The 25,984-nt window shown below is 35.3% G+C and overlaps 3 protein-coding genes across 4 annotated transcripts in view; 2 read left to right on the forward strand and 1 right to left on the reverse strand.

Moving 5' to 3' along the window:
• Positions 1-495: 495 nt before the first annotated feature.
• Positions 496-4,304, forward strand: LOC128670108 (uncharacterized). Its single transcript, XM_053745500.1, has 5 exons — positions 496-650; positions 2,025-2,163; positions 2,740-2,892; positions 3,231-3,391; positions 3,750-4,304. The coding sequence occupies exons 1-5, from the start codon at positions 553-555 to the stop codon at positions 3,946-3,948; spliced, it is 750 nt and encodes a 249-aa protein (XP_053601475.1). The 5' UTR covers positions 496-552; the 3' UTR covers positions 3,949-4,304.
• A 247-nt stretch (positions 4,305-4,551) lies between these two features.
• LOC128670107 (uncharacterized) lies at positions 4,552-6,882 on the forward strand. The gene is made up of 5 exons (XM_053745499.1): positions 4,552-4,711; positions 5,240-5,378; positions 5,666-5,818; positions 6,208-6,368; positions 6,484-6,882. Exons 1-5 carry the CDS (start codon positions 4,608-4,610, stop codon positions 6,680-6,682), a joined length of 756 nt encoding a protein of 251 aa, XP_053601474.1. The 5' UTR covers positions 4,552-4,607; the 3' UTR covers positions 6,683-6,882.
• Positions 6,883-7,706: 824 nt separating this feature from the next.
• Positions 7,707-25,984, reverse strand: part of LOC128670105 (ATP-binding cassette sub-family C member 4-like) — a 33,625-nt gene continuing 15,347 nt past the window's right edge. Inside the window, exons 2-24 of one of the 2 annotated variants that reach the window (XM_053745497.2) lie at positions 24,010-24,144; positions 22,122-22,326; positions 21,206-21,431; positions 20,582-20,679; positions 20,024-20,221; positions 19,025-19,151; positions 18,026-18,175; positions 17,125-17,315; positions 16,685-16,849; positions 16,419-16,556; positions 16,103-16,270; positions 15,694-15,837; positions 15,293-15,516; positions 14,903-15,033; positions 14,479-14,688; positions 13,961-14,191; positions 12,228-12,334; positions 11,914-12,037; positions 10,430-10,600; positions 10,087-10,214; positions 9,539-9,784; positions 9,225-9,385; positions 7,707-9,064 (exon numbers count right to left, since the gene is read on the reverse strand). In XM_053745497.2, coding sequence (XP_053601472.1) covers positions 8,791-9,064; positions 9,225-9,385; positions 9,539-9,784; positions 10,087-10,214; positions 10,430-10,600; positions 11,914-12,037; positions 12,228-12,334; positions 13,961-14,191; positions 14,479-14,688; positions 14,903-15,033; positions 15,293-15,516; positions 15,694-15,837; positions 16,103-16,270; positions 16,419-16,556; positions 16,685-16,849; positions 17,125-17,315; positions 18,026-18,175; positions 19,025-19,151; positions 20,024-20,221; positions 20,582-20,679; positions 21,206-21,431; positions 22,122-22,326; positions 24,010-24,144 — 3,952 coding nt within the window. In that variant the 3' untranslated portion in view covers positions 7,707-8,790. Of the gene's footprint in view, positions 9,065-9,224; positions 9,386-9,538; positions 9,785-10,086; positions 10,215-10,429; positions 10,601-11,913; positions 12,038-12,227; positions 12,335-13,960; positions 14,192-14,478; positions 14,689-14,902; positions 15,034-15,292; positions 15,517-15,693; positions 15,838-16,102; positions 16,271-16,418; positions 16,557-16,684; positions 16,850-17,124; positions 17,316-18,025; positions 18,176-19,024; positions 19,152-19,630; positions 19,758-20,023; positions 20,222-20,581; positions 20,680-21,205; positions 21,432-22,121; positions 22,327-24,009; positions 24,145-25,984 lie in introns of both variants that reach the window. The other variant, XM_053745496.2, reaches the window with a different exon arrangement.

The following is a 25,984-nucleotide window of genomic DNA, read 5'->3' on the forward strand; positions in this document are numbered from 1 at the left end:
ACAAGTTTTTATGATCATATAAATTGTGTGTAATGAGGTTATAAGTTGATAGTTAAAATTTTAAAGTAAAACGTTATTTTCTTCTTTTTGGAGCATTTAAATAAAAGCTTTACAAAAGTATTAGTTCTTTTAATTTATTTAAAATCCTACTGATATTAAAAATTCGAAAGTTTGTGTGGATGTAGGTATATGTACCAATACATCCTCACAAACTTTTACATCTATAATAAGTATAACATTGGAACAATAATATTACCTATGCGCGACTTGTTATTCAGTCTGTAGGTATTCTTATCACTTCTATACCTAAATGTTAACGTTACTAATTTACAGGTGGTATATACCTATGTTGTTTACTACTGTTATTGTTTACTAGTAAAATAAGTGATTAATTATGATTAAGTACAATCTTTTATACAGTAATCGGCATTGATTTCAAATGATTTTTTATGATAAAGGTATTTATATTGATTCTATCATTATAAACGATCTCATATAAAATTGAAAGAATGAGTGAGTAATAACTGATTCATGTGCGGTTAGTTGTCGACAATGAATAAGAAATACACTGCAGTGATTTGGGCTGTGTTGATGGCAGCCGCCGAGGCTAATGTTGCTGCCAAGTTACCGGCGCCCGTTTCTCTGTATGGGTAAGTCTGCCAAGTCATAGATATTAGAGATGTACTTAGGTACCTATCTATATGATAAGCTGCTGCTGGTTAAACCGAATAAAATAAATAAAAGAACAATGTTACAAGTCAATAAAAAACGTACATACCAAAAACTATCGTAGCTACTGACAGACAACCCACAGTCGAAATGGATGTAGTAGGATAGATATAGCAGCTTTATTCCTTGGGGGAAAATACTATTTTTTCTGTTCCCGTAGGAATTGTACCCTACACTAAAAGAGTTCGGTAATTTTCCAAAATTGCCATGGGAATGGGGAAACATGACATTATTATGAGCGTACGAAGTTGTGAGGAAAAGCTACCTGATAGTTAAGTAACCTAGTTCACAATGAGAAAATAAGTTTAATTATAGTTTTTATCTCTCCACAAGTTATACTCAAACAATCTTTTGAAATTCGATAATATTCTTCATATTCGCATACATATATTTTATATGTAAGTATCTATGCGAATTAGTAGGGTTTAACCCGGATATTGTACCTACTCACCCGTGGGCATGTTGGGCAAATATTTTTTTTGTGTATGGGCAAAATTACATTTACATTAATTACAATACAAATCGTAACTAATATTATGCACTAGCTTTTGCTCCCGGTTTGGCCCCCTTGCCCCCTTCCAAGGAAAGGATCGTAGTCTTAGTCATTCATTTTATGCGTATTCTCTTGGATAAAAAAATCCTATCTCTACTACAATTTCCCATTTCGTCCTATGAATGTCGCTATATTTTCCGTTACGTGTCCCGTCTCGTTTCCCGTTATGTACCTATCTTCCCATTTCCCGATAGGTACATACCTATCTTGTCCTGTTTTCCAGAACGTTTAACATCCCATTATTAGTTATAATGCTGATAAGAATGCTAATGTAAAAATATAAAATGTGTAATTTTACCACAAACCTTACTTTTTACCATTTTAATCTAAAATTTCATGTGTCTACTTCAAAAATGTCGACGCTCTATCCAAACTGGCCACCCATAATTTCATACACATACCCATGCTACTAATTCCATGCACACACCTTTATAGGGATGCTATTTCCAAAATCAAATTAACCCATAAATAAAAAAGTGTCTCATTTTACGAAATTTCATTTAAGTAGTAAACTTGCACCGCTGCACTCCCTATATTTTTCACTTGCGATTTCTCAGATAAAAACTAAGTATATGTCCACAATCCACATCAATAATTTAATTCATATATTCGACATGATTTGTAAATAACTACACATGCATATTTGGTCTTCTCCATATATAAAAAAGGTCTTCTCGGTAAAAGGAGCACCACCGTACTTCCAAGTTCACATGAAATTTAATTTTAAAAATTCTAATTTCAGACGCAACTGGGACGGTCTAGGTTTGTCGGCCGATGTAAATGAGTATGTGGACAACACGATCCACTTGCTGGTACCCTTTATGCAGGAAAATGGTCTTGACCCTATGGAAATACCCGAAATTACGGAAGGATTCTCAGTGGTGAGTTCGTTACCTAAATTGATACAAGTTATGGAACGTACAGGCAATTAGGTTATTACAAGAATGATAAAAAATATTGAGATAAGAAAATCTGTCGAGAGGAGAGGATTTTGAAAATACAATGAGCTGAAATCTATCCTTCAACTTGTTTATGTTCATGTTTGTAGAGTTTATCGAATTTTAGATTATCTCCTGTCGCGCGATTGATGAGTAAAAAGACTTTACTTATTTGCCCAAATCGAGATGAGCAAACAAACGTAAGCCTTCCAGGCACATAAAATAGATGAAAATGGATTGGGAAGTTATTAAACGAAATGCAATGGACTAGAACAGCAGGGAGAAATGTTGAAACTTATTGAAAGAAATCCCTATTTTGAAATAAATCCCTATTTTGAAATAGGGATTTCTTGATTTTCTCAAGGGAAATAGGGCAAATACTTACATGATAAAGTCCAAGTACTAGATGTTAAAATACAGGAATAATTTTATTTGCCCAGTCTTTTACATTTGCTACCTATTAGTTTCGCAATACAAACGAGTTGTATAAACTGACTACCTACTTAAATTCTTGTTCAGAGGCCTATCCTGATAACGTACAGCGCCTACCTGACGCTCCACGATGGCTACATGACCGGCCTGACCAACGTCGCCCGCTCCGGAGACCAGACTGTCAACTACTTCGCTAAGATGCTGCGCGTTAGAGTACGGCTGCAGTTTACCGATTTGGAGGTTTTTATAATTATTTATATATTTTCTTGACATGTTTATTGCATAATCACGTATATACTGTAAAATATATACGTGATTTGACCATGTACTTTATTGTGTACTTATTTCTTATGGTAGATCTACCTATGCGTTCACGCATAGATCTACCTATGCATGAACGCATAGGTAGATCTACCAAGAACTCGCGCATCGTGACCGAGTGAAATGTGAGTGTAGGTACCTCAATAGTTTCATTTAACTCCATTTTAATAGCAAAGCAACCAATTAAAACTTGAATTGGCTAATCTCGCTTGTTTTACAAATGTACAACTAACTAATGTATTTTAATCTCATTCCAGTTTGTCTTCAAATACTTAGTTAGAGTAATGAACTCTGCCTTGTTGAGACGCAGAGGAGGTATCATTGGCTCTCTGAACAGATTTGTCGTCACTGTCGATTTTCTTATTGATTTCAACAACGACGAGGTCCATCTGCAAGAATTCTCTCTCAACGACATTGGGTAATATCCTTGATATCAATTTTAGATATTCTTGTTAAAATGGATATAGTTTGTTGACAATAACGCGAGAATTTCCTGGATGTATTATAATATATTAATTACTTTCCCAAACTCAAAGTAGAATTAATTACAAAAGCCTACAAAAATTGTCAACTACGCAACAATTAAATATTGGTTGACAAAGCCGGAATTATACCTACTTACATCAACAAACTAATTAATGACTACTTCCTAGATTCAGTTATAGAAATGAATATTAGTTTGTTATTTCTGTTGACCGACTTGAATAAAATATACATATCTTACTTTCTAAACTGCCAGGCCAGCGTCTAAAATATAAATATACATTTCATTACAGACGTCTGCGCGTGCGCTTGACTGGCAACATCTTGACCGACTGGTTGATCAACCCGGTGATCACTGTGTTCACTCTCATCTTCGACACCATGATCATGAGGATCGTGGCCGACAACATCCGCTCAGCCATCCAGGACGGCATCGACGTCGTCAACAGCGGCGTCAAGACCATCATAGAACAACTTGAATCTTTAAATTAATTATCTTTGTTCAATAATTAAGTCCAAAATGACTTATCTTTCCAAATAATAGAGACTGATATTTTGAGAATTTTCCTTTTATATAACGAAAGCATTTACAAGATACTATTTTCTGGATCTGGATCACAATGTTCGGAAAGTTTTAACTGCCATTTGTGGGTAGCCTCAATAGTTCAATACTTCACCGTGGGCTTATTTTAGCTAATTAAAACATAAGATGCTTTCGAAAATTTTCATGCGAATGCAATGTAATTACAAAAATATAATTAAATGGCTAAAAATGAAATTAAGTGAATAAAAACTAAATGAGATAGGGTGTATATTATTGACGTGATTACATTTTATTAACTGCTTGAGTAGTTGTTGGTTTTTGTTATCAATTTTAGGATCTTTTACTTCACAACGATATAAACATCTGCTTTGTGGGTGTACCTTGTTTTCGAGCATTGTTATTATCTAGTAATCAAGATTCTGGCGAAGGCAAAGTGGAATGCCACCGAGTGCTATCTTCCATTATTATAAACTTGATTAAAATCTTTTATGTAAAATTATCAGTACTGATTGAAAAAAAATAAAGATAAGTGTTTATATCTATTTAAAGTGGTATAAATTAATAGAAATTTGAAAACAACCGATTCTGTTTTGGTTCACTGTCGAAGATGAATAATAAGAAATTGACCGCAGCGATTTTGTCCGTGTTGGTGGCAGCTGCGCAAGCAAATGTAGCAGTCAAGCCGCCGCCGGCGGCCCCGGCATTGGATGGGTGAGTCTGGCATATGGGCCTTAAATATCTATTATTAATAAATCAAATTTTTCTCGACCACTCCAATATGGATGACAGTCGTCGGAGTTTTTCTAAGGTTTACCATTAATATCACACTTCTCTGACACAGAAGAAAAGTAGTGATTACCTCTGTTTGCGTAATTTAGCCTCATTAAACACAATTTATTTATCCTCAATACTGCTATTGCAATTAATTGCATTTATAAAATCAGCAATTAGTGGGATAAGTTCCAGCATATTGCAGCGACAGACATTTACGCATTAAAGAATAATTTTTAGTTAATTTAATAGCATAAAAATCAAATATAATACTTGAATATATAACTATTCAGGATGTATTTATCATTCTTGAATTGAAATTAGATTTTGATTACTGATTATAAGTAGGTCCGATTTTTTAGACGCAAGATTTCTGATGACTTAATACCAATATGGTATGGTGAAAGGAAAGAAGGGTAGTGCCCTAAAAAGCTACGTAAAACTGAATCTAAAATATTCCCATTTTAGACGCAACTGGGACGGGCTAGGTTTATCAGCCGACATCAATGAATATGTGGACAACACCATTCATATGCTCGTACCCTTCATGCAGGAAAATGGTCTGGATCCTATGGAATTGCCTGAAATAACTGAAGGATTTTCTGTGGTAAGTAAAATTTTTCTTATATTTTTAAAATAATATTATATACTAGCTGTGCCCCGAGGCTTCATTTCCGAAATTAACAATAATTTCGGGGTAAAAGTACCCTATGTGTTACTACAGTTTATATTCTACCCGTGTATCAAATTTCACAACAATCCGCCCAATAGATTTCGCGTTAAAGAGTAACAAACTTTCCCGTTTATTGTAGTAGGATTATTAGACTCTTGTGCTAACTGGTCACTCTCATGGATTTATCCCACCTTAGTATTAAAACTTGACAAAACTTCCAGAGGCCTATCCTGATCACATACAGCGCCTACCTGACGATCCACGATGGCTACATGACCGGTCTAACCAACGTCGCCCGCTCCGGAGACCAGACTGTCAACTACTTCGCCAAGATGCTGCGCGTTAGAGTACGGCTGCAGTTTACCAACTTAGAGGTGAAGACAGAAAACAGATTAATTTTCAGCCTTTATTCATGCAAGTCGCTGAATATAAGGATAGGTCTTGCTATCTTCCGATCATCCTGTGCAATTAAGTCTCATTTATGTCATCAATTATATGTAGGTAGTTATATTTCTTATTACTTTTCTAATTTGCCTATACGAAAAGTAGAATCCTTATTTAAATTTTTGCTTTTAGTGTTGGTAACAAAGGAAAGTCCTTCATATAACATAATAACAAGTAGATACAGGGAAGTAACATAAGACGAAGTATTATAATGTGGTCTTAGTAAGTAATAACACTACTTAAGTACTTAAAAATAATCTCATGCCAGTGTATGAAAGTAACTATTAATTTAGTAAATTTTAATTTCTTTATTTTCTAGTTCGTCTTCAGATACTTAGTACGAGTAATGAACTCAATCTTAATGAGATACACGGGAGGCATCATTGGCTCTCTGAACAGATTCGTAGTCACCGTAGATCTCCTTATCGACTTCAATAACGACGAGGTCCATCTTCAAGAGTTCTCTCTTACTGACATTGGGTAAGTCATACATGGAAACCAAGTTATATAATTAGCATGCCTTATATTTTTTTGTTTTCTAGCAAATCTAAGAATTAAGTCCAAGTTTACAGTAAAACTGGTTTATCTATTACAGTCGTCTGCGCGTGCGCTTGACTGACAACATCTTGACCGACTGGTTGATCAACCCGGTGATCACTGTGTTCACTCTCATCTTCGACACCATGATCATGAGGATCGTGGCCGACAACATCCGCTCAGCCATCCAGGACGGCATCGACGTCGTCAACAGCGGCGTCAAGACCATCATAGAACAACTTGAATCTATAAACTGATATATCATCTTTTTCTTCTTCTTGACCCTTTCTCATTTATGTTAACTCCTTCTACTTGATTCTGTCACTTGCTACTTATTTCAAATTTTTTAGTTAAAACGCCACTTGAAATTCTAAAGGAAGATCTACAACAGCGCGTTATGTGAGCTATGATAATGTGTTAAGACTTCATGATTATAAAGTTAGGCATACGCATACAACATGATTATTTTATTTACAAGTACAGCCTGCAACTGCCGTAAGTATTCTCTTAGGTATTTATAATATCAGACACAGAAGATAGAATGTACAAATTGATATAATAAATAATCTTAATAATCTAGTACCTATATCTGCCGATAGGAGGACAAGCAGGTAGCTAATTTGGTACTCTGAAGATGAATGATAAGTGTAATGTGTTCACCTGGCTACTTTAGATTGTCTGATATTTGATAACGAATAACGAACTTTGTATGACCATTTCAGCGATAGTTTGTTTTTTTTAAATCCACCTTATAGATTTATGAGAGGTTTCCTAACGTGCGTGCGCTTTATATTTGTAACTATACACTAACGGGTGAATGAATTTTTCACGGGAATATTCTTTTTTTCAGGTGTGGATAGTATTTTAATATGTATGCCAAATTTTAAGAAGATTGGCAGAATGAATACTTCTTGAAGTGGAAACGAACTTACTTGTATTCAGGTATAATAGTTTACCTATATTAATTTTAGTTTATTATGTATAAACGTACTTATTCAGTAGTTAAGGTAAATCGTTCCAATTTTTCCGGTGGTTGACTGGTTAAAAATTCTTTCCCTTACCAATTTGGTAAACAAATCCTTACATATTATAAAATAAAATCATCTGCCGCGTCTGTCTGTTTGCAATAAATTCTTTGCGATTTTCATGCGATTTTCACCAATAAACAGTGTGATTCTTGAAGATGGTTTTACCTGAACGGAGCCGTTGACGGGCACGACGGGTTTTGTATAAATAAATAATTATAAGGTGCTTACAGTCGATATTAATAAAATTCAGTAACAAGTTAGAAAAAATATATTTGTTTGAGGATGTACCTCGTATGGCATTCACAATATTTTTCATAAAAACTAAGTTCCGTCTTAATATAATACAAAATAGAATAGAATAAATAACACAGTATGGTTTAAACTTAGCGATAAAGACCAATCGCGCGTAGGTGTAGTATATAGCTATATCGACGCTATATGTATAAGTAGTTACTTAAATGCTAAATGCTTTACTTAGGACATACTTAACACTAAGTTACCTAAATTCTTAATAAGTAAACCGGAATACTGAACCATTTAGTAGTTAACATGTGCCATCTTATATTGCAAGAAATGTATCGATTTTTTTTAACTTTCAATTCAGCTAGGTATAATGAAAATTCATAAATATTTCTTTATACGAGAGACTTAAAACTTAAATAAAATTAGCCAGTTACTTAAATTAAAACAAAATTGATAAGATATATTTAGATATAAGAAATAGATACAAATGTAAGAGCTTTAATAGTTTTTAACAATAATGGAATTTTAAAATCAGCCAATTAAGTAAATTAAATATTTGAAATCGCAAATCAACTTACTTAGGTACCTAGTAGGTAATGCAATGTATAGTTAAATAATTATACTGTTAGTTTTATTGACATTGACATTCTTACGTTGCTCGTAATCACATGTGATTGTCACGAAGTTCACTTTTCCAGATTCAGCTTTGTTTCAAATTGAATGTTTAATTAAATACATAGGTTATGATACATACGACTGTGTCATATTTCTCACGCTGTGCTGGTAAACCAAATAAATTTTAAACTTGCGGTTTCATGCCACATATTCGGCCGGTTTAGTTAACAAAAATAACTATTCAAAATCAACTTATAAGTAGCCTTCAGTTTATAGGCATTTATAATGATTTCGTTGCTACATTGCCTATAAAACGTACGTATATTTGTGCATATAGACGAGGCAATATTTCAAATGGGTATGCTGTAAAAAGATTTGCGTTTTGATTTCTCCTAAAATAAATAAATAATACCTAGCTTAGAATATTCGAGCACTTAATGAAAACAACACTTAAACGTACTGCTACTTTAGAAACTTAATTATTCTAGGACACCGCCGTTGCTAAGGAATGTATTCTTGGCGATGTCGTGAAGCTGCGCGGACATTTTATCACTGGTTTCTTTCACCATCTTGGCGAAATATCCGTCTGGGTTGGCGAGCAGCTTGTAGGGATGGTCGAACTCCACGAGTCGGCCAGCGTCCATTACCATCACGCGGTCCGAGTCCATAATGGTGTTAAGTCGATGAGCTACGGTCAGCACCGTGCAGTCCGCGAAGCGCTTCCTTATTGTTCTTTGGATAAATTCGTCGGTTCTGAAAAATAGGTTTTAGGTTTAGTTAGATTTATAGGTAGAGTAAAATGACTAAACACTTTTGTGAACAGTATCTATATATCTGTAATTGTTAAACTTATTGATTAAATTAAGTTATTATAAACATGCTACCACGTGGGTTGTGGGATAATATAACGTACTTAGGGTCGACATTTGCTGTGGCTTCGTCGAGCACGAGGATCTTGTTTCCCCTGAGGATGGCGCGCGCCAGGCACACCAACTGCCGCTGACCCAGCGAGAAGTTGGACCCGCCTTCCGACACCTTGAAGTCCAGCGCCGGAACCGCGGCTTTTAGGTCAACCTGGCCAACAATGAAATTTTAAGGTTCTGTCATAGAATATATTTCTCTCATAAAATATATTTGGATTATTGGATAATTTGAATTTTCAGGTAGGTATGTTAAATATGTAAAATGTGTATACCTAAATGTCTATAACTTATGAGCACTACTTACAGCTTCAATAGCATTCCATAGTTGCGTGTCGTCGTAATTATTGAAGGGGTCTAAATTGTAACGCACAGTTGCGGAAAACAGCACCGGCTCTTGAGGAATAATAGATATCTTGGAGCGCAGTTCCTGAAGCGACAAGTAGCCCGTGTCCACGTCGTCAATGAGGACCTCTCCCTCCACGATGGCGAGCCGGAACAGTGACGAGATGAGAGACGACTTGCCGGCACCAGTGCGTCCTACAATACCGACCTGAAAAAGAACATCGCTAGTAAATACCTAATTGCATATTAAATTTCAGATAAAGTTGAAAGTAGACTTTTTTAATGGTAAATGTCTTTATTCTTGATTTCTTGTAGTGGTCAATTTCATAATAAAATAGCAAAGATACTGATATTTTGGCCAATTAAACAATATGTAGTATTAGTTTATCAAGGTATAAAGTCTTATATTATATAATTATTGTTCATGGTACTCCTCAGAATCACAGATGTGATGTTTTCTGTTATGCAATAAGTTTTCTGCTGAAGATATAAAAATAAGAAGATATTCACCTTCCAACCACTTTCAATGACCAAATTGAGGTTCTTCAGCACTGGTAAGTCCTCGGGCGTGTACTTCATGTAGCAGTTCCGGAATTGAATACGACCTTGGAACGGCCAGCCCTGTGGGGTGTCTCGTGCTGTAAAGTTGACATGTGTGAGAACCACACAAAACATAGTTACGACTTACTGCTAAAACTTAAATAGTTTTATTATCCAATCTGCCAGAATACATCGTATTGTAGATATTGTTGTTAAAAGGCATTGTCTTTTGTTGTTACATAAAGCTGTTTACGTTAACATCTTTTTAATAGTCACATAAAAAAATAAGACATTTGAAACAATCCGAGCGTACCTCCTTTCTCCCACTTGGGCTCCCGCTCAATGTGCGTGTACTGCAGTATCCTCTCGACACTTGTCATCTGCGAGATCACCTCTGCCGTCTGCCGTACGCCGAATTGCAGCATGCCCGTCAGGATCAGCGTCTGAGATATCGCCAGGCCCACATTCCCGGAGAATATCGTTTCTGCAAAAAGAAAAATTTACTTATAGCTAAAATCTATTAGTGAATTCCAAAGCGTAGGTAAACTTATCCGCAGTGTTTTCTTCAATGACGTCAATTCAACTGCTTTAGTTGTTATTTTGTTCCCCTCAGTTACTTTTTGTACAGAGAGTGAATAAAGTGGAAAGGTTGGTGATGCTATTGACCAAAATTTCGTTTGGTTGGTTTGCTATGAAATTTGGAGATGGTAGTAAAAGGGAGAAAAGCATGAAATATATTTAAACTAAGTACTTTGCTCGCAATAGTACAGTCAGTTTAATAAATAGGGTATATCCAAATGCACAGGAGGTTCTGTATTATCAATTGTCATTGGTCAAATACTCCTCGGACTAGCTGCAATTCGGGTGAGGGCGTAAATTACACATTTTCTGTTTAGTGATAGAGTTGATGGCGTTGTGTTACCTAATAAGCTCTAAGTTTGTCATATTAGATAATCTTGACAGTACGGCCTTGTTTCTAATTGCGGCTAGAAGCACTAAATTAGGTTTAAGACTATTATAGGTTGTAGTTTGGTGCCAAATGGGTGACCTTTATGGATGCTGCATGGATGGATTTTATCAGATGCACACATTGCCACATTTTCAGTTAAAAACGAATGATGTAGGTAATAAAATATTATTAGGCATAATTTTATCTAATTAAGATTTTATAAAACACTATATAAATGAATGCGGTCACCGCAGTTAAATTAATGATGGATGTCTATTATATTAAATACTAGCAGCGCCCTGGGGTTTCGCTCCCATGGAAATTTCTGGATAAAAAGTTTCCTATGTGTTATTCCAGGTGATAGGTACCCGTGTACCATTTTTTTACAACAATCCGTCCAGTAGATTTTGCGTGAAAGAAAAACAAACACACATACACCCTCACGCATTTATAATATTAGTAAGATAGGATGAAAAATAGTAGAGCATTCTGTTATCGCCCTGTCAAACACTCTATTTTTTCAAATATTTAATTTACTAAAGTGTTTTTAACTAGGTATAACGAAACTTGGCTCTTTAAAACTTAATAGTTTACGAACGGTTTCCTAAATCCAAAAACTGTCTTCCCACTAATATTTTTAAAAGACCTACCCAACAACTACTCCACACTATAGGATATATGAAAAAAAAAACATTCCCACTTGACCACTTTATCGGCGTGTTTAATGCGATTAACCATACCAAATTACATCGTTTTAGTACTAATAGTACATTAACGGACGGACAGATGGATATGGCGAAACTATAAGGGTTCCTTGTCTGTAGAACTATGGAACCCTAAAAACTCACTGCTGTCTATGACAAGGAAGGCGATGATGACAATAGCGAGGTAAAGCACGCAGATGAAGTCCAACCAGAAGCCCAGTGTCACGCCGCTTGCTAGGTAGCTGCTCCACGTAGATGTGTGAATGTCCTGGGAAAATATCATTTTTGTTTCAATTTGAAAGATTGCTTGTTATAAACGATAGTTCAAAAATTATTTTTTAGAGTAGGTACGACGAACGATGGACAAAGGGCAAGGATAATGCCATGTCTGATTTACATTCGATGACGTTGAATTTCTATAATTAAAGCAAACATATTTACTTATTTGGTATGGGTACCTGGAATCTGTCGAATTCCTGAATCAGCCTGGTCTGCGCGCCTGCCGAGCGAATGGTGCTGATGCCGTTGAGCGTGGCCGACATGTGGGAGAAGACCGGACTTCGAGCTGAAAGTTCATGTCCATTATTTTTGCAAAGCAACAATTTAGATTCCCAAAGGCCTAAGTAAAATGATCACATTTTCCTCGTTGTTGATCTTCAGTAAAATTAACGAAATCAACGAATAAGAAAGCGGCCAAGATCGGCGTGATAAAGATTTAAAGTTTATGAAATTAAATGTTTTTGTATATTTTATATTTGCGTTGATTGAATGAAAGGTTGATGAACCAATTTTCGGTGGAAGTTTACATAGTAATGTACATCATATATTTTTTTGAGTTTTATCATTCTCTTATTTTAGAAGTTACAGGGGGGAGGGACACATTTTACCACATTCAGTAAAAATTGTTTCTAATATAATTTTAGAAAAAAATAATTAAAAAAAACCATGTTAGAAACCTAATTTACATTTTTGAAGACCATTGATACCCCACACGTATCGGTTTGATAAATATTTTTTTTTGTTTCAGTTCTAAGTATCGGGAACCCCCAAATTTAATGTTTTTTCCTTCAATTTTTGTGTAAAATCTTAATGCGGTTCACAGAATACATCTATCTACTTACCAAGTTTCAACAGTATAGTTTAGAAAAGCTGTGACATACGGACGGACAGACTGATATGACGAATTTATAAGGGTTCCGTTTTTGTCATTTGGCTACGGATATGTTGGTACTTCGGTATAAATAGTCCTATATTATTATATACTTTAGTATATAATGTTCGAGTTTTGTTGAGTCAACTAACTAATTAACATACATCAAATACCGCATTTTTTCAGTCACATGTTTCATCCCTTTGTTGTTAACAAAGTTATACTTGTGTTCCCAGAAGGATTGGAGATTAAGTACCCACAATGTAAATGTCAGAAGTCGAGGTGAATGAATCCGGAACATTCGTTTTTATGATCGCAACCTTGGTGAGGCCTGTCACCTACTACATGTAGTTATGTTCAATATCGTATGAAGGCATAAATTGGACTTTTGGACAGCAGTCGCTGTAATAAATGACAATGATCGTGATAATCATGCGCTGTTATGGCATCGTTTGCGATAATGTGTTGCTTTGTTAAACAGTTTTATGTGATATTAAATAGATAATTTTAACACGTTTATACTTTGTACGCCTGGTATACTTACGTACCTACTTATATAGGGTTACAGGTATCAAACGCAAAACCTCCTAAATTCTACTTGGATAAATTAAAACGAGCAACTTTTATTCTATGACTTTTCGTGATTCGTAGTTTTTTTTCTTATACAAAAACACAATCTAATTTGCGATTCTACACATCTTAACTCTTTGTAAGAGTCGAGCAACACGAGACAGTACTGTAGCGTTATGTAGCGGAATCGAACTTATAGGTTAAGGAATTTTTGTATATACGTTTAGACAAAAGTAAACAATAATTCCAAGTATGTACTTTAAAATAAATATTTTTCGATATTTTTTTGCATTATCGTGTATTTACTACCTACATATAAAAGCCAATTTAAAAACATGTAATATAGTTATTATTCAAATGGATACACAGATGGGGGATATAATATGACGCAACAGTCGTTTATCGATATGAATTTAATTTCGATTGATACGTAGATGTGATTGACCGTACCAATGTAGATTGAATACTTACTTGTGCCTTCCAATCGCTTTATAGATTGAGCAGACTTGAGGTATATTTGAAGGATGGTGTAAAACAGGAGCAGGATGATGGTGGTAGGAAGCAAAGTCCAGACCAGAGCTGCAGCGTTCAGTGCGAGGATGCTGAACATCACCAGGTAGATCTGGATGCATTCCAGTAGGAACCGGGGAAGTAGTTCGTCTAATGCGCCAATGTCCTTCGAGAATCTGTTTAGGATCCTTCCTGTAAATAGTACACATGAAATAAGTTATCAGGATAACTGAAATTGGAAGAAACATTGCGAATTTGAACAATATTGGCAACACTGCTGCAAATGAATTGCAATATTCTTTACAGGTATTTATTACCAGTTTTTATGAGTTAAAGATTAATTTTAATTGTTTTTTCACCTTGTAGATAAATAAATTACGGGATATATACAAAGTAAAATGTAATAAAATTATTTTTTTTACAATCAACGCAATTTTCTCATTACAAAACCTTTGGAACCACAAAAAGCTCAATGTCACCTGATGAGTTGTTGTCGAAGAACCGCATGACACCTCGCAGCATGGCGTGGAACATATCGTTGTGGAGATTGCGGGAAGCTGTCATGCAGACCTTGAAGAAAATGAAGGCGCGCGCCGTTATGAAGAAGATGCAGCAGATAATTAGCGCCGTGTAGACATACAGGTACTGGGCTGTGTCCAGCGGCCCGATGAACGCGTGGATGTCGAGGTCTGTAAGTGGAAATACTTATAGATGTTTCAGTACGTCTTATTTTTTTTTTCATTTCTGGCTATACTTATCAAGGTCGAAATCTAAACGTCGCCGCCAACCTCTTACTTTCAATGACTTTTTCAAAGTAATTATTTTGAAGAAGCTATGAAGATTTTAAAACACACAAATAGTCGCAATTGTTCTCCTTCAAAACTGTTTTGAGAAGATATTTACCAGGGCCGAGATCAATGCCAGAGAAATAGCTGGACAAGTTGAATGTGCTGTTCCGCGGGCTCGGGAGTCTGTCGTATTCTTTGACTGTGGTGTTATTTTCTCTCTCCTTTAATCTGGTGACTTCGTTTGTCCTGTTAATTAAAGTATTGAAATATGAAAATCTAAAATGACGAGATTTTAACTATTATTGCTCTTAACTGTGATACTAAATCATAGACGACTGCGATCAAATAAAGCCATAATAATCATGGATAATAATAATGTCGACATCCGGTGACCCAGAAAATCCGGAAATCTAGTATCTAGGTAATTGTGTTTATATCACTTTATTCATTTATGACTATGTTACATCAGTAAATAGGTTTTAAATATGCGTGAATTATAACTTACCAGAATGTTACCCAATAGTCACAGAGCGTGGCTGATAGTTGCCCGATAATGAGTAAGATGACCATGAAAGCAAGTCTTCCTGACCGCCCCCCAGCCCTCAAGTATGCGCCATAGACGTGCCAGCCCATAGAACCTGACTCCCGCTCCTCTTCCTCCATTTCCTGAGCGGGAATCTCGCAGCCAGTAGCAGATTCAGTCAATGATGGCCGCCTTGTGGTCGATAACTGAATAATTTAGAGCAGATAGGTAAAGAACTTGCAATAACTATTTAATCGATGTGTGATCATATAATGCATCGCTCATCAAAATGGCTCTATTAACCTGTAGTTTTTCAGTTGCTTTAGTTAATAGTAGTCCAAAAGCTTTAGTTTATTAGAATATTTTTTAGTAGTTCCACTTACCCTGGCAGAAGTTCGTCTGGACATAGGAGGTGGAATTTCCTTCTTTTTCTCTTCACTCTCATCATGCATTGATGACAACAATTTAGCGAAATCTTTGCCAGTTTTTGCTAATTCATCATAAGTGCCTTTAGCTTCAATAATACCCTGAAAAAAGTTTTTATTTAGTGTGTTATACCTTCTTGTATTATGGTAAACAAATAATTACAAAGCCGAATTTATTTCCATACGTTTATCAAATTAATATTATAATATTACCCAGAATAAATAGAAAACTTTAGCAGATATAAATATGTAAGACAAAAGCTGACTGGGCATCTCAACAGATTTAGAGCAAAAACGGACTCGCATTGTCGTACATGGAGAAAATAAAGGGTAAGGTAACTTCAGTAATGTTTTGTGCTAAGCTTACATTATTCATGATGATGATGTAGTCAGCCGCCTTGAGGTAGTGGAGCTGGTGTGTGACGAGGATGCGCGTGGTGTGTCTCAAGTATCCGTTGATGCACTCATCAAACAGTTGTCGGCCCACGTGCGCGTCCACCGCTGAGAGAGGGTCATCCAGGAGGTATATGTCTGCCTGAAGATCAATTTATTGTTAGAGATATATTTGACAATCTCCGTGATAGAACAATGAACTGCTTTTGATAAAAATAATATTCCTGCTGACTAAGTACTACCGTTGATAGCGCTTATATTTTATAGACATAAATCATTTAATAAATTACTTGTCTGTAGACAGCTCGGGCGAGGTTGATACGAGCCCTTTGACCACCAGATAGTGAAGCTCCTCTTTCTCCAACCAAGGTCTGATCTCCGTGCGGGAATTGTTGGAAGTCTTTCTGTAGAGCACACACCCTCACCACCTGAAAGTATCACGAAATAAAATGATTCATTAAGGTTTGTGCATCATACCTAATATTAACATATTGCGTCCTTGGCATAAAAAATAAACATTTTCAATCGACGGTGTGAATATATTGTCGTAGCATACCTCTTTGTATTTTTTGGAGTTGTAAGGCAAGCCGAAAAGAATGTTCTGTCGAACGGTAGCCACGAACAGCCAGGGTTCCTGGCAGGCGTAGGACAGCGGCCCGCAGAGATGGATGCGGCCCGCGGCGGTGCGCAACTCGTTCAGCAGAAGTTGCAGGATCGAACTCTAAAATATTTGGTAAATCAAATATTTCAAAATATCACTGACAGCCGTGCTAAAAAAAGAAACGAAGTGTGCCAGAACGAGTGTGCAAAAATTTTATTTAGTAATCGCTACCAATTGATTACAAAAAATTTACGGTTTGAGTTTTGGTGCTTAATTAACGATAGTTACTTACTTGTTGTAATTGTTTTTAACTGATAACTTTCCTAAAATTAATCGACACGTGTAATCAATCAGCAAGCACCGCTGTTGATCTATAATTCTCACGTGTTTTTTACCTTGCCAGAGCCGACGGAGCCAATGATAGCGCAAAGTTTGCCCTTCGGCACGGTGATGTTAAGATTGCGCAGCGTGACGGGACCGTCGTCCGTCCAGCTCGCAGACACGTCTTGCAGCATGACTCCCACGTCTGGACTCACTGGTGCCGAGCCGTACTGACTCAGCAGACCCTTCTCGCTGCATTCGAAACCTGTAAACAAAAGTAAAGTTATCTTTCACTTGCTCTCATTACATCTTATTTACATACAAGCTATTGCATGTTTACATTTATATACATATAAGTTATTGTATGGAATAATATGTAACTAAAATATTTTTAGGTATACTTCGATACGTAATTAGAAAAAGTTTGAAAAATCTTTATGGCACATAACAAAATACAAAAATTACAGAAATTAAAAAGTCGTTACTTTTTAATTAACAAATTAAACACATTAACAATTAATAAATCAATAAACGGTGAACTTATGCCATGAAGGGATTTCCAATCAACCGGTAAGCGAAAAAATAAATACATAAGACAGAGGTTAGCGGCTGTGCAAACAGTAAAAATAATAAAAAAATCTTATAAATATTTATAAGTTATAAGAAGAAAGAAGTTAATTATCAGTTTCAATTGAATTTACCTATAATATATATTTTTATTGCATTATACCTAGTTATTTCAATTGAAACACCTTATGAAACAGGTGTAGCTGTGACAATTATACTCTGTTAATGCCTACTTATTACTTTTGTGGTATGCACTAGAGTTTTTTTACAGACTCGGTAAAGTATGAAGTAATATTTTACATTACACGTATATTTAAAAAAATCGTAAGTCACCTTAGAACGAATAAAAAAATATGAGGTTTTTACACTTTACAAATATTGATTATTATAATGTTATTAGGTACGTACCGGGATTGTAAATTCCTTCTTCGTCAATTTTTTTGAAAGTGTTGGGCCGGAGATCGATTTCGCTCAAATTCTTCATTTTCTGATTTTCCACAGCCTGCACCAGCTTGGCGATGTCCACATCGGGCACGCTGCGTAGGTCCTCCCTTTCATCTGTTATGAGAATGTTAGTAAAATAATGTACCTATTGAGATGTCTATCTATACCTATCATTAATATATTTGGTACATATTGAAAGTTAAGGAGAGTCCTATAAAATTAGACGAACGCATGAAATAGATGAATAAAGCTTAGAGCTTGGGTTTATGTTGGTTTTCTGATAATGGTCTTGTTTGACCTACTTATATTATATGGATATTGTTTGTAAACAAGTTTATTAATATGTGGCGCAACTCAATTATAAAGATATGCGTATATGAGTTACCAAAGGTATATGAACGTATAGGTTTATTGTATTGCGAACATTATATTATATTATAACCAACAAAAACAAAAAAAAAAGACAAAACCGCACTGAACGGTATGTAATTACTTGAAGAGCTGTGTTGAAGAGTGACAGATTGATGAATTCGGAGACTACTCATCCACACAAGATTCGGGTGCTTTTTTAAAATAATATTCTTACATTGAATAAGATATTAGTAAATATTTAGATTAAAAGCATCCAACTACTTATACGACTTTAAACACTATTACCAATAATATTTGAAAAGGTACCTATCTAATCTAAGTACTAAATAAATACGGAATATAAATTATGAATATTGACGAAGGTATTCCTTAAATTAAAAAAGGAAAATAAAGAAAATGCTAAATAAATACTTAAGTAATTAAGAATTACATACCACAACCAATTACATACCACCATGCATTTATATTAGTAAAATAACAAGACAAGATGAATTACTCATACCGAATGTAGGAGCAGTAAACACACGAAATTGCGTTTGTACACAAAAGAACGACTAGTATGTCACCAATTAGGACGTAGTATACTCGTACCCAGTAACACAAAGGCCTCAATGCGACGTATAGATACAAGACACTCCATTATAAGTGAAAATGAATTCGGCAAGATGATGGCTATTGAAGCTTGCAGAGTGTTTGTCATTGACGCCAACGGGAACGCCTGTGAAAATCATGCCGATCAATGAGATAACTTATGTCACTCTTCATTCGTACCTACGTTTATTTTTTTATTCAATTTCATTTTTTCTCTTCTACTTTACAAGAATATGGGTCCTTACCTTGGGGAAAATATTAGAGAAGTATTTAAAAGAAAAAAGTATGCGTTAAACCCTCATCATAAGATTAGAATAAATTATAAAATATTCTACATTCTCTAACGCTAACACAGTTTCATGCAAATTCGGACTAACTACAGTATTAACATAAATTTATGTAGGAAGCACATGCGGGTACAATTGGCATTGGTGGGATAGCACAGTAAGTGCTCCAGGGTGACATTGCAAAGTGTAAAAGGCATGCTGAAATATACAAGGTTAATTATAGTAGAAAAGACGAGTCTAGTTATATTGTGGACCCGTATTGGTCTATTAGCAATGATCGGTTTGGACTTCATGCATGAGGCCCGGGGGCCTCACATACCCAATAGCATGAATGCCTCGAGGCGTTGGACAGAAATTAGAGCCTCTGCCAAAAACGAAACAGCATTCGACATGATAATTGATAGAGTTCCTTGTAGCGTGTTGTAGAATTGCGCCAGGGGGAATACCTGAAAAGTATTTTTTTATAGTGCTCGTGTGATTTTTAGGAATTTGAGTAATACCTACTTGCTAGTTTTTGAAATTTTAATTCATCAGGTATTTTGGATACTTGTTACTTGAGTGACTTTCGACGTTCAGCAATTTTCTGCAATGGTCAATAATGACCGTTGGTCTAGGATGCCATTTGGTGGTCAGTCATTATGTAAATAACTTTTTGTCAAAGAATCATTAGAGATGAAAGTGACATTGATATTAATACTGTAGAGACACTTACAATATCAGCAGTGACTTGGAACCCGAACAAAGAGTAAGAAAGCAGCGTGATGTAAAGCGTGAGTCGCTCGGTGAAGACCATAAAGCTGAGGTACACTCCGCGCAGATACGAAGCCGACGTGATGCAGTTTATTTCGTTTTTGCGAGCAATGGCCACCACTTGCTCGAACGGCTTCTCCCAAGCGTACATTTTTATAACCTATAACATAAAACGAAATATGTAACAAACTTACTATCAAGTTGAGATAGTTTAATGGACAACTTTTAACTGTGACTTCAGAAGAACCTGCTAACTTTGGTTTATCTCAAACTAGCTGTTGCCGCAGCTCCGCCTGCGGTACCCTGTGTTTGACTTCAGGTCACAAAAGTTAGCCTTGCGGTTTAATCGTCAAAGCGTGACAGACAGTCTTTCGCATTTATAATATTAGTATATAAGTATATTTATGAGTTATGGAAAGATTAGTTAGTTAGTAAGTAGGTAGTTAAATTTAGAGTAAACTTTGCGTGTTTCAATAAAATATTTGCAATAGGTACAATTTAAGTTTCGCGAGTTACCGACCTGCATGCCACTTATGATTTCGTCCATAATGCGAACGCGCTCGTCGGTCTTGCAAGCGGTTTTCATTCGTAACCTTGCAGCCAATTTACTCATGTATGCTGTAAGATAAAGATAATAATAATAGTCAGGCTAAATAGAGCCAGCTCATACCACAAACCTCTAATATATTTATAACTTTATACAACAAAGTTCAAAACCCCGTATTACACAGTCCATCGCGCATTTCACCATCGGTTATTTCAGCGAATTTCAGACTTATTCTTCTTCTATGCCTTTTCTCTCTATTAGGTACTTAATAACTTATTGATAATGTACCTATTTTTAATTGGTTTATTTATGATATTAAGTTCTTCTTAGTTATTGTTGTGTATTTAGAGTAGGTTCTAACTCACATGTATATTTTAATACAGATACAGATGAAATGCTTGATAATTTGATACTAATGATAAAATTTGCTCAACCTATGTAAATGCACAACTTTGTACACCGGATTGTTAAATGTTCTACAACCGTAAAACATTGCTGAGTTGTCGCTAGTTGGATGGAATAATATAATAAAGTTGTCAATTTTTGGAATAAGTTTGAGAAAAGCAATTATCCTAAAAACAAATATATAAAACTTACATTGAACAGGAATAGTCTGAAGTACAATGCCGATGACGCCGACGACGGCAGCTACACCGATTTTGATATAAATGAGGTAGCAGACCAGGATGACTTGCAGGGGCAGCAACCAGATGAAGTGCGTGTAGATGAAGGCGTAGTCGAAGCGGTTCACGTCGTTGGACAGCAAGTTAACCACTTGCCCCGCAGTGGTCTGCGCTAGAGCTCCTGAACTCATGCGCATTACCTGTATATATTTTTATATGTTTTGTTAAATGTTATCTAATTTGTGTATAATAGTAAAGTTTCACAAATGACAATTGAAATAAAAAATAAAACTACCTATACATTAAAGTGAATTTTTTAATTGATTTTTTTTTATGCTTTCCATCCTATTACAACATTAGAGCATATAAAAAAGTATACATATAAGTAGAATATTAGACTCGCATATTTTTACTACTACGACTACTACATACCTAAAGTAGACAGAATAAGTATAATATGCATTTCCTGTGTGAAGTTGCAATATTATTTTGGCATGTTTCCATAACTCAGATACCAAGACACCCATTCAGCGGTGTTATCAAAAACATTTATCATAAAGTGTGTTTCTTTCACAATAGCAGCGTAACTTCAATAGAATTGTTATGTTATAGTAAGTTTATATCTTTATTATTCCTCATTGAATATACAATTGTTGAAAATGATGTAGAACTAGCATAAAATCCAATTTACGTAGTACCTATTTTTGAACTCATTATAGTTTTAAGGAAAATAATGTCAGTTTTTATTGATTTATTATTTTGTATTTTGAATTAGTTTGTGTTATGTAACAGTGAGGGAACTGTCGTTTCTCATAGGTGTATATGAAAATCGGTAATTAATGAATAAATCAGTCTTCTTGTAATTAATGTAATTTGAATAATTCGCTTACCTTTCGATAAATGAGTGAGCACGCAGCAATGCGCACTTTCATGCCGAACTGCTGTGTGGAGTAGGAGCCGTGGTGGTTGAGGAAGGCGATACACAGCGACATGAGGATCACAGCCGACGCGCAGTACACTGCTTGCTCGTAGGACATGTCCGAGCCGGGCTCCCAGTACGCCAGCATCATGCTCAGTGCAACTGGTTGGAATGGTCTGTAATAAAGTTTGCATTTTTACTTTTGCTACTAATAGCACAATTTTTTCTTACTACTTTACAACATAATTTTTTAATACCTAATACCTAAGCTGGTAACGTGCAGTTACTGTTAAATATACAATCTGCGGAGGCTGTGGTCTTTAAATGCTGTACCTATTAGCTCTAAATGCAATTATGTGGAAGTTGCTGTGGTAAAAATAGCTGCAATTTTTATATGTATTTCATTATAGCATAGTATCATAATTTATTTCATAAACATCTTTGATTACATGGTTACGTGGTACACAATTGTACCTATTGTCACACCCTGTATTATTCAAAAGAGACTGTTTGAAACGAATGACTTTTCCCAGACCAAACCAGAGTGAATCGGAAATCTTCAAGTATTATGCAGCACACACATAATGGACAAGAATCGTTAACGTGCCTATGTTAGTAGAACCTATATTCAGACTAAAATAGCGGTAACAACTCGCCAACATCACGGAATAGGACGGTGGCCACATACTAATGAGATTAAAATTAAGTAAAATATACATGATTTCTTACAATCTAACAATAAACATAAATTATAGGTTATTGAGGACAAATGGTATTCTATCGTGCAAATAGTATCTAATAAGCTAAATATCTTTATTCTTGATTCCTTTTCTTCAGGTAAAATAATAATTTCAGTAATTGAATAAAAACATGGTACATAACAAGTATAGGTACAATTTATAAAAACAGTTAATCAGATCAAAATCATAGTCACGAGGAGTAGGATACTAATATTGTAAATGTAAAAGTAAGTTTCTTTTGTTAGTTACTTCTTCACGTTTCATGTTCAATAAATCTTCTTGTAGTTAAAAGTACGGAGAAGGATGTCCTTGTCCTTCTCTTTTTCCGGGATCAATAATACTGTACATACAATACCAGAAAATGAGTCGTTCTCGGGGGATACTCACGCAGGCGGCGCCGCCACCAGAAGTTATTAATGATAAATATATAAATGTGTTCGGACATCATAAAGTACCTGCTTAGATATGTGGTAGAGTATTTATAAGTACCGGAACTCTATTATAGTTCCGCTATTAATAGGTACTGAGGCTTGTTTACTTGATATCTAATTTAAAAAATACAATTAGTTATTTATTGCGCAATTGGTTCTGGTGGTTTAGTGACTGGACCTTTTTATCGAATCATAAAGACTAGTGACAAACCGCTAATGCGTTTCTGTCATGAACAAGTCATTCATTACAAAATAGTCAATGTACAGCTGGCCTCAATTTAGCCTAAGATCCACAGCGAAATAAACTTAGCTCGCATAAATCAGCCACTTGGAATATTATGCCCACCACCGCAAACTAAAGAAATATTTGTCATGTCATACATATTTTTATTAATTTTTACTCTCGTTCATCTATGCCATGTTTCATGTGACTCACACGAAAAAATTGGTTTAGATTTAGATATGCGCGCTAAGGAACTAAGTTATATATATACTTTGGTCCATTCCCATAACTGTGAATATATCCCCCTGTCGGCGATTTGACCCAAAGTACGCTTTCCTTCTATTTCTTCTCTACTTCGAACGGTCATTGTCAGACTATAGGCATGCATATACTCCTTGACTACATAAAGCCAGCAAATGCGTGTGCGTTTAGTTTATAAATCGCAGTACCTAAGTCATTACTCACTTAAGCACGAGTGCCTGGAGCAGGAACATGAATCCGGATGGAGCGTAGCTCAGCCAGAATGTCTTCGTCATAGCGCGCAGCAGCGACGGCTTGCGGCCCTGCTTGTGCGCCAGCGCGATCTCTTCTACCCATTTTCTGTTAACAATACAATGTTGGGATCATTATTAGAAAAGGTACCTCGTACCTACGTACGTTTTGTTTATTCTATTATCTATGAGGATATGAGCTACCATATTTTTTCTTTTTTTGATTTATGGCTGCCACACTACATGTTACAAATGTTAAATAACAATTATTACAAACCAGTTCTTATATCAAAGCCACATATCCTCTTGTGCAGCCATGTCCTGTTTTATCGACAGAACAGACTTTGTTGGCAAAAGTAGTAAAAACGGTTTTTGCTATTTGATATAATGATAATATTTAAGATGTCCCTGACTGATTCGACGTCGTTTCAAGTTAGGACGTTTAGAAACCTGTAGAGCTTTTTATACTTGATAAATATCTCGTTTTGAAGAAGTTGTTTTAAGTATCTCCAGTTTTTTGAAAACTTCCATTATAATAGTTACTGACTGTGCTTATCATATATGGTATCTACTTATTGTATTGAAACTAAATATGTATATAGATTACCACAACTATTCTACTAGGCAACGCTTCTAAGAAGTCCTAGGAAGGTTCTTTTTCCTCTTATCTATGCGAGCTCCAAGTGCATTCCTAACTGCGCTGCGCTGTTTATTTTTGACTTCCTAAAAGCTCGATGTAAACCCATGTGAAATTTTTGTCATGTTAATTTGCACACACAAACAATACACAAAATATCAAAAACCTTGCTTAGCACTAAGCTTTTTGATATTTTGTTATAATACAAATCCACTTACGTCGATATGGCGTTCGCTATTTTAAGCTTAAAAAAATAGTTGGAACTTCAAGTTTCCGACTCGACCTTAAACATATCATGGTAAGTACATAGCAGTATGTAAATATTCGTGTTGACTAAATGATATCATCATTTTTTACTTTTAAATGGACGGTACGCGTCTTACGACCGCGTCGAAACACGACGTGGTGTCTTCCTACTTTGTCTGAATACTAAATTGTTCTCTTTGAATTATAGGTAATTTGTTGTTAAAACTTTGACAAGGATTCAGGTGCTATACCGAATAATATATATCTTCTTATCTTTTATTTTACTTTTACATGGAGATGATATCAGATGTATCACCATGAAATGAATGAATGAATATTGTCTTTAATGAATATTTATTGTCTAATATCTGATCTAAATGGGTTCTCCGAGCAAAGTGAACTTGTGCTCAACATATTTGCAAATCTAATACCGCAGCTGTATTACATATCTAGTTCTGTACTAATACAGTGTTAAATAACAACTATAGTTACCTATCTAATTAAAATGGCATATTTTACGTTAACGCTCTGAGAATTACACATTTATAGCTATCATTTACATAATTATTATTACTATGTACTGGAAAAATCTTTCTTTCTTATCGAGTGGCAAGGTTAATCGACCCATACCACCCAACAGTCCATGACATAGTTTACACTAGCATTTACCCGAGTCTTCGTCCGCGTGGATTTCAAATCTCTGAGGGACCTCAGAGTATCAAAAGTAGTAAGTAAGTCTTAAATAAAGTCGACATGTAGGTATGACTGTAGTATTAATTCGGTCTTTACGCTACCTACTCTTACGGAGTATACAGAGCCAAAAGTTAATGCCATATTAATTGTAATAAGTACTAATAAAAAAATATCATAACTATAGATGTATTAGTATTAGGTACATTATGTAAGTATGTCAATAAGTCCACCTGTTGTTGGCTTTTTTAGATGTGAGATAAACAGTTGTTAGATAAGTAAGGATTCCGTAGTATTAAGAAATTCCTGCATGTCAAAGGCAAACCGTTGCCAATGAGAAATGCATTTCTAAACTTGTATTCTAAAGGAATATTTT

The sequence above is a fragment of the Plodia interpunctella genome, chromosome 5 (genome assembly GCF_027563975.2).
Source record: "Plodia interpunctella isolate USDA-ARS_2022_Savannah chromosome 5, ilPloInte3.2, whole genome shotgun sequence".
NCBI lineage: Eukaryota > Metazoa > Arthropoda > Insecta > Lepidoptera > Pyralidae > Plodia > Plodia interpunctella.